This window comes from Heterocephalus glaber, unplaced genomic scaffold, assembly GCF_053883595.1.
Source record: "Heterocephalus glaber isolate CG9 unplaced genomic scaffold, H.glaber_assembly_v1.0 deba00001479, whole genome shotgun sequence".
In the NCBI taxonomy this organism is placed as follows: Eukaryota; Metazoa; Chordata; class Mammalia; order Rodentia; family Bathyergidae; genus Heterocephalus; species Heterocephalus glaber.
Genome location: NW_028258316.1, coordinates 7671744 through 7680668, shown reverse-complemented (window position 1 = coordinate 7680668; position 8925 = coordinate 7671744). Strand labels below are relative to the sequence as shown.

At 51.8% G+C, this 8925-nt stretch overlaps 1 protein-coding gene across 1 annotated transcript in view; it reads right to left on the bottom strand.

Annotated features, from left to right (window-relative positions):
- The window catches only part of Eng (endoglin), a 31135-nt gene that overhangs the window by 1322 nt on the left and 20888 nt on the right, over window positions 1–8925 (bottom strand). Inside the window, exons 7-14 of the mRNA XM_004849306.4 lie at window positions 8453–8624; window positions 8146–8288; window positions 3580–3717; window positions 3341–3379; window positions 2561–2677; window positions 1975–2226; window positions 1124–1178; window positions 118–219 (exon numbers count right to left, since the gene is read on the bottom strand). Coding sequence (XP_004849363.2) covers window positions 118–219; window positions 1124–1178; window positions 1975–2226; window positions 2561–2677; window positions 3341–3379; window positions 3580–3717; window positions 8146–8288; window positions 8453–8624 — 1018 coding nt within the window. The remainder of the gene's footprint in view (window positions 1–117; window positions 220–1123; window positions 1179–1974; window positions 2227–2560; window positions 2678–3340; window positions 3380–3579; window positions 3718–8145; window positions 8289–8452; window positions 8625–8925) is intronic.

Below are 8925 nucleotides of genomic sequence, written 5' to 3'. Positions count from 1 at the left end.
AGGGGGAGGTCAGGGCCCCAGCTGGGGCACGGGTTCCCCATCCCCTCGGGCTTCACCAGGCTCCCCTGGTGGCAGCAGGGGGCCTTGAGCACTCACTGCGGGGGCCTGGATACTCACGCGTGTGCGAGTAGATGAACCAGAGCGCAGCGGTGAGCAGGGCCCCAATAAGGAAGGCGCCAAAGGTGATGCCCAGCACGGCGGGCAGGACGAGGCCTTTACCTGTGCCACCCGGGGAAGGGCAGAGTGTCAGTGCTGCTGTTCTGCCCTGCCCCTGTCATCGGGGTGGCCAGGAGCAAGGTTTGTATTTATTTACTCCCTTATTTTAAATTTTTTTGGTTTTTGAGACAAAGTCTCACTCTATAGTTCAGGCTGGCTCCAACTCCCTATGTAGCCCATGCTGGCCTCCAACTCCCTGAGATCCTCCTGCCTCAGCTTCTCAAGTGCTGGGATTATAGGTGTGCACCACCACATCTGCCCAGGAGCGAGGTTTCTGTGCTCATTCCAGCTTGTCACTTCTCACTTTTCTGAACCTCAGTCTCTTCCCCTTGAAAATGGGCTGTCACATCCCCCCAAGACCAGCACTAAGAAGCCTTTTTAGGGAGCAGGGATAGGATGCTCCCTAGACTCCTTCCTTTCATAGTCCTGCCTCCTGGTGCCCCTGGGCTGGGGGGCCTCTCCTGTGGTCTCTGATGTCCCATCTGCTTTCAGATCCTGGCTGGGGGTGGGGACACCACCCTTGCCTGCATGGCAGAGACCTCTTGCTGCTGCCTCCAACCTCAGAGACCCTTCTGCCTGGGGGGCCTGGGCCCAGGGGAGCTAATGAAGAGGCCAGGGGTGCTGGGCCAGGGGGGATCCTCCATGTGGGATGCTCAAAGAATGCAAGGCCACCATCATGCGTTACGTTCCACCCAGGAGGCCCTGCCCCCAGCAAGGTCACACAGCCACCAGTGGGTGGAGAATAGCACTGGACAGGGAGCCAAGCCTGGGATGCCCCTCCTTGTTGGGGCGGAGTCTCCATCCTTAAGATGCTGCCTGCTGCTGGGACCCTGGAAAGCCCTTCTGCCCCGACATTCAGGGCTGTCCTTCCTTTCCTTTCCTCCCAGAGGGAACTGGGGGAACTCACCAGACAGGTCAGGGCTGACGATGTTCACACGCATGGAGATGGTCCTGTGCACTTCCTGGAGAGGGAGAGAGCGAGTGGGCTGTGGCACAGCCCAGAGGCAGCATCTAGGTCTCCCTGGCTCTGGCCCTGGCCTGGAGCTTTGGCTGTGGGCCCCAACCCACCACTTTCTAGCTGGGAGCATGTGGGGGGCACATCCCGGGGACCTTATTGGAGGGCGGCATCAGTGGACAGTCCTTGGCTGCTGCGGGGTTTCCTGTGAGTTCCAGGAGGCCCTGGTGCCCGTGAGCACTGTTACCCTTGTGCAAAGAGACCCAGGAGCCAGGTCAGCCTGAATGCCCAGCCTCACGGCCTGGAGGCAGAGGCCACTTAGAGGGGCCCAAAGGTTTCCCTAGTTTCATACACCCAGAGAGAGGTTGTGGATCCTGAGGAGCTTTCTGTGTGCAAAGATCAGGGGTGTCTCTGTCAGTGTGTCCAGCACTGAGGGCCTGACAATGGTGATACACCGGACAGCGAGGCTTTGACACCAGCAAATGCAGAAAATCAGGATTTTGTGTTCCTCTTCCCTAAAGTCCCCTGTTCATTGAGATGACATTGGAGACCAAACCACATGGGTAGGTGGATGGATGCCTGGGTGGATGGATGAATGACAGGGTGCATGGTGGAAATACAGATGGATGGATGATGGATGATATATGGATGAATGCACGGATATATACAGCAATCCCACCAGAAGCCTGTAGGTGGCAGCAGGGGTGCCCCTTGCCAGCTGGTCCCACGGGCTCCTGGGCTGCCACTTCCCTGCCTGCAAACCTGAGACCCTTGAAGCCAGAGCCGGCCCACGCCCCCCTCACCTGGGGCAAGTTCCTGGGTTTCAGGGCCACAGTGCAGCTGAGGGTGCCGGCAGTGGGGATGGGCACCCTGTAGACACGGAGGAGGAAGCTGAAGCGTGGGGCACCGTCAGGGCTGGGGGGCAGCAGGCTCACACAGCTGCTCTTGGCTGCCTGGCCCTGGATGAGTTCCACAGTGTCCACCTCAGGCCCCAAGTCCAGGTGACAGCTTTCTAGCAGGAACGTGATGTCAGGAGTGGATGGGGACATGGTCACCTATATGGGGAGGCAAGGGGACCAGGTGTTGGCAGCTACTCTCGAGCCTTGGCCTCTGCTGTCGTGAGCTACAGGAGAGCTCCCACCCCTGTGCCCTCATGGTGGAGAACAGGAGGGGCCTGCCTGGAACACACAGGAAGGGGGGAGGGTGACATTCTTTTCAGTGTCCCTGAGCAATGCCATCCCTGTCATCCCTCCCCCACGCATCCAGGCTGGCTCCCTCCTTCCTCTGGAAGCTGTGTCCTCATCTTTATTGTAGCACTGGCGGAAGGTCAGGTGCAAAGGGGCTGCAGGAGGACAGCTGGGGCTGGGGGCTGGGGCAGGGCACCCTTACCTGCACGAAGCCCTGCTGGCCCAGCTCCATGGTGCTGGAGGCCTGGAGGAAGTACGGGCTGAGGTAGAGGCCCAGCTGGAAGGAGAGGCTGTCCGTGCTGAAGCAGTGGACCTTTTTCTGCAGGAGGGCGGGAGGGGCACTGTCAGTGTGGGCCACAGCAGCCAGGAGGTGAAGGGCAGGTGGCAGCAGGAGTCGTGGGCCAGAGTGGCCTTGTGCTCATCCTGGCGCCTGGCTTGTGGGACACACTTTCCATGTGACATCTTAGTGACAAGGGCGCAGGAGGGTGAGGTGATTTGGCCACAGCTACACAGCCAGTGTGACTCCACGGCCCTTGATAGCCCTAGAGAGTGGAGAGTGAGGCACACTGGAGACAATGGATTCCCAGGACCAAGGTCTGAGTTTCCTTTTTCCTTTTTCCTTTTTCCTTCCTTCCTTCCTTCTTTCCTTCCTTCCCTCCCTCCCTCCCTCTTTCTTTCTCTCTTTCTTTCTCTCTTTCTTTCTTTCTTTCTTTCTTTCTTTCTTTCTTTTTTTTTCTTTCTTTCCAGGTCTCGATATATATTCTAGACTGGCCTTGAACCCGTTATGTAGCCCAGGCTGGCCTTAAACTCACAGCAATCTTCCTGCCTCAGCCTCCTGAGTACTGGGATTATAGGAATGGACCACCAGCATGCTTGGCCAGGGCCTGAGTTTTCTGAAGCCTGCTCCCTCCCCTCACGCCAAGGAGCCACCCCCACCCCAGAGCCTGGAGCAGGTGGGTAGCACAGTGACCAGCCCTCTCACCCTCAGTGGTGACGAGTCCGACAGGATAGTGATGACCACCTGCAGGGACAGAGTCAAGGAGCTGGTCAGAGGTGGAAAGGACCGTGGATGGGGTCCCGCCCAATACGCCCATCTGATGGATGGGAAGACTGAGCCAGCCAGCCTCACTCCCCAAATATCCCTCAGCCCACAGGACCAGGGAGGCATTGACAGGGACACCAACTGAGCTGGTCCTGATACCTTGCGGGCCTGACCCTTACCTCATTGCTGATCACATGTGCCGTCGTTTCCATGCCACAGCTCGAGTAGTTGCTGCTCAAGACAAGCTGCTCACTGCTGTCCTTAGCCTGGCACGTGGGGTCCCAGAAAGTCAGGCTGGTGATGTCGCACTGCAGAGCCTGGGTCAGGGAGGGCACCGTCAGGAGGCAGAAGGCTCCCTGGGGCCTGGCCGTCACCCCCAGCACAGGGGCTCTCAGCCTGTCATTCTCTGTCCTCTACTGCAGCACCCACACCACTGAAAACTTAACACTTTTTGTGAATACTTTTGTTCTGTGCTTGTCCTAAGCAATCATATCTGTGACATCATGAGTTTGACTTGCTTCTTAGTGCTTGTCTTCTAATATATGGATTAAAAGAAATCTAGAATAAAACCGAGAACAATCATTCAAGTTCCACCTAGAATCAATCATCACTCACAGCCCAGGCCCACCCCACCAGCATAATCCAATCCCAGATCTAGAAGAGGGCAAACTTATCCTATCAAGAGCTAGACAGTCACTATTTTAGGCCTTAAGGGCCATACGGTCTCTGTTGCAATTACTTAACTTTGTGGTCACAGCCTGAAAGTAGCCATGGATAATATGTAAATGAGTGATTGTGGCTGTGTCCCAATAAAACTTCATTCACAAAAGCCAGCACCAGGCCAGAGTTTGCCAACCCATCCTGGAAGAATCGAATCCTAGAATTTCTCAGTCACCTTCTCAGGAGCAGAGAATCTCAGAGTTAAGTGGGAGACTGGAGGTCCCTCCCAAGTCCCCTTAACTCACACCCTGTATTTAGGGTGTGCCCTGACTGCTTCTGCGGTCCCATATCCCTAACCCATCCCTGAAGCCCATGCTGCCGGGGGCCTCCTTAGCCAACATCCCCCCTCCGAATAAAAATGGCTCTGGGAGAAACTGCGGTGGCGTGTTGGCCTCTGCACGGACTCCGCACACTGATCACATTTTTCGAGTCAGTGAGAGGGTGGGTAGGCTCTAGGCTAGGGAGAACCTGTAAGGACCATTTTCTTGGTGTTTTCTTCCATATCGATATATATGCTTAGAGCAAGTGTGCAGATTTGTATCTCTGTTTTGTTTTGAGACAGGGCCTCGCTATGAAGCCCAGGCTGGCCTCCAATGCTTGGTGATCCTCCAGCCCCAGCCTCCTGAGTGCTGGCATTACAGGTGTGCACCGCCAAGTTTTGGCGCACTGAGTAAGGAAGTTTTTAAGCACTGGGGCAGAAAGCTGGGAGCTCTGGAAAGTGTCCACAAGAGGCACGGACAGGGGGCGCCACTCCTGGTGAACTGGGTGGCAGCACAGCGGCCATCACTGGTCACCAGCCATCTCCTCTCAGATGCCCGCTGAGCCAGATAGATGCCAGAGAGGAGGAGGAGAAGGGCCGCCAACAGGCTTCATTTGGGCTGGAACCCCAAAGCCAAAAGCTTCCGTGTGGCCTTAACCGCAGAATTCAGTGTCCTTCTGAATATCCTCAAGAGTGGGTGGGTGATTCATCAAAGCTCTGCAGAGAGATTTCTGGCCTCAGAGGAAATCACAAAGCGGAAGGTGGGCAGCTGGATGCCCCCCTTTTTTATTGGGTCTAGGGATCAAACACAGGGCCTAGCATATATTAGGCAAGCCCTGTACCACTGGGCTACACCCAAGACCCCTAACTTTAAAAAAAATGTCCAAAAAGTTAACAACCACATTAGTGGGGATGGGAAGTAGAATGCAAGTACAGTGTGTGCCAGGCCCTGAGTTCGATCCTCAGCACTGGGGAAAAAAAAGCTACTGTAGCTAAACTGTAAAGAACTACAATAAATCCATAGAAAGAGGGCTGGGGATTTAGCTCAGTGGTACCATGCCTGCCTTGCAAGCTCAAGGTCCTGAGTTCAAGCTCCGGTACCAAAAAAAAAAAGCAAAAAATCAGTAGAAAGAAACAGGGCTAATTTTTTGGGGAGGGGACTGGGTCTTGAACCCAGGCCCTTCACAGTGAACTACAACCCCAGCCACTTTTTCTTTTTCTTTTTTTTTTTTTTTCGGTACCGGGGATCAAACTGAGGACCTTGCGTTTGGGAGGCAGGCACGGTACCACTGAGCTAAATCCCCGGCCCCACTTTCTTTTATTTTTTAAATTTTGAGACAGGGTCTTACTAAGTCACTATGTTGCCCATGCTAGGCTTGAACTTGCAATCCTCCTGCCTCAGCCTCCCTGAGTGCTGGGTTTACAAGCATGAGCTACCATGCCCAGCAAGGGCCAACATTTTGGGGGGGGGGTACTGGGGATTGAATTTGGGTCCTTGCACTTTCGAGGCAGGCGCTGGAACCACTGAGCTAAATCCCCAGCCCAAGGGCCAACATTTTTTATGAGCCGTGCTTTTTGATGTAAAAAGCTTATAAAAATTATCAAGAAAAATACCAAACCCCAGCAATAAAGAGATAAGTTATTATGACTCACATGGAACTACACATACTCTTATTACTAACAAAAGAATTCTAATTTAAGGGCTGGGTGTAGCTCAGTGGTACAGCACTTGTGAGCATGCTTTTGAGCCAGGCTTTAATCTCTAATTCTGTGAAGGAAAAAACAAAAAGAATTATACATTAAGGCTAGAACTCCACGTTCCATCTCCCACACTGGCAAAGCTTCTTTTGTTTGTATAATTTTGCTTTTAATTAGTCTGGAGAGAGAGAAGTGGTATGCCCACAGTTAAAATTCAAATGGTTCTTGGGAAGGCTCATTGGCAGTGTGTATCAAAACCTCATGGCCTCTGACCAGCATCCCACTCATGTGGAAAACGGTCCTGAGAAAATAACCATGTAAAGAAAAGTTCCACCCACAAGGACATTTCCCCCATATTATAATATTACAGAATGAGAAACAACCTAAAAGTCTAACAAGGGGAGAAGTTAATTACGGCCTGTCAATATAATGGAATAATATGTCCTTATTAATGACATGATATTAAGTACAGATGTCAAATTCCAAAAACTAGGCTAAGTGAAATAGAGGGAGACAAATGAATGCATCTGTTATGATTACACCCACATAAGAAATACACAGAGAAAGCCAGGCGTGGTGACACACGCCTGTAATCAGGAGGCTGAAGTAGAAGCATTGGGTTTGAGGCCATCCTGGACTCCACTTGATCTTAGCCAAAAGGCCGAGAAGCGATTTATTTATTTATTTTTTTTGGTACTGGGGATCGAACTCAGGTCCTTGCGCTTGCTCAGCAGGCGACGAAACCACTGAGCTAAATCCCCGGCCCAAGCCTGGACTCCATAGTGAGTTCAAGGCCAGCCTGGACTACAGACCCTGTCTCAAAAAAAAAAAAAAATTAATGGTAAAAGTGAATATAATTCAGTGATATGATTCAACAGTTAAGTTTTACTTTCTATGTAGTTTATTGTATCAAATTTATATATTACCTTATAATGGTAAATGGTCTAAAAAAGAATATTTAAGCTACTTCAATTCTAGTACTTCCCCTTCACCCTCCAGGATGTACAGAATAATGTCATCTTATACTGTATTAAGTAACCTGTGTGAATTGTACCCCATGACACATTGTGCCTTATTTTATTAAATTGTTTTGTTGGAATCCAGTTGTATATTTTGGAAAAGTAACAGTTTTTCTTAATGAACAAGAATTTATTTTTTTAAAAATACCCTGAAATCCTCATAATGTTTGTATTTGCCTGTTACTTGTTATATCATTATCTGTGTATTGAATTTATTTAATACATGAATCTGTAAATTTAAAAAATGTTGTTGGCCCTGGGATTTAGCTCAGTGGTTCCCGTGCCTGCCTGGCAAGCGCAAGGTCCCAAGTTAGATCCCTGGCACAAAAAAAAACCAAACAAAAAACAATGTTGGCATCCATTGTGTTCAAGTGAGGAGATTAAGATTTTCTTTCTTTTTTCTTTTTTTTTTTTTTTTTTTTTGGTATCAAGGATCAAACTCAGGACTTTGGGCTTTCGAGGCAGGCATGGGCACCACGGAGAAAAATCCCCGGCCCTTCTTTTTCTTTTTTCATTTTGTTTTTTTGAGTCGGGTCTCACTGTGTAGTCTGGCCTTGAACTCACTATGTAGCCCAGGCTGGCCTCAGACTCACAGCAATCCTCCTGCTCCAGACTTCTAAGTCCTAAAACTACATGCAAGATCAAGATTTTCTTCTTTTCTAATTCTTGGATATTTTTAAAAGCATGTATTGTTTTTTATAATAAATTCATTCATCCATCAGGCAGAGACCACTTGCACAGATATTCTGTCAAGCTAACAACCAGTGCAGCCAGCATTTGGGATTAATGGCGAATGCAGAGAACTGTCGCTATTTACTGAGCGCTTAGCATGTGCCACTTCCGATTACGCCATGGGCTCGGCCTGTCAGATCTCACTTAATTCTCACCACGTGGGAGGTACCATCGCCAACTGCACTGGACAACTGGGAAAACGGAGGCTTGGGGTGGAATGTGACTCGACTCCCTGCCCCGGTTAGGACCCAATATTCCCAGGCAGTGGAGGGAGCCACTGTCCCCAGGGGCACAGGCACAGAGGTGGGCATCCTCACCTTCACGTGGTCTTTATGGAGGACCAATGTCATAACGCCGTTGGCACACACGGGCCGGATCATGGACAGGAGCAGGTGCAGGCTGCAGTTCTCCTTGGGTGGGGTGGTGGGGACGGGTGCAGGAGAGGTCTGTAGCCCGCCGCCTGTGGGACAGTCACTGAGTGCCCACAGTGCACTGGCACCAAGCTCTCACGGTTGCACATGGGACAATGAGGCTCGGGGTGGCTGGTGTCATTTGCCCAAGCTCACAGGGCGGTGTGCCTAGTGCAGGGGGGAGAGGATGGCAGGGGAAGGGGCTGGGGCTCACCGCAGCTGGCCCGCAGGGAGATGTCACTGGCCACAGGGAGATCCACAAAGGAGGCCACGATGCTGGCATTGAGCATGCGGGCCTTTCCCAGCAGGCCTTGCAGGGTCTCTGGGAGTGGGGAGCCAGGTATGTGTTTCTCTGGGAAGATCTTGAAGGAGTATCCACCCGTGGTCTAAAGGCAGGGCGGCAGAGCAGGGGTCTCAGACATATTTTCCCCACCTCTCCACCCTTCCCTCATCTCCTGGCTCCTGATTGTCCTTCAACTCTACACAAGGGTCACCTCTCCCAGAGTTGGCCTTGACCCACGGGGCTGGGTCAAGGGGGCTCCCTGTTGGATCAGGGAAGCCTTCCTGGAGGAGGTGGCTGCTAAGTGAAGGTCTGGAGTAGATGGAGGACAGAAAGCGCTGGAGACAGAAGGACCGTGGTGCCTAAAGTCTCAGGCCAGGGGTGTTGGAGCCGGCGGGTGGCCTGAT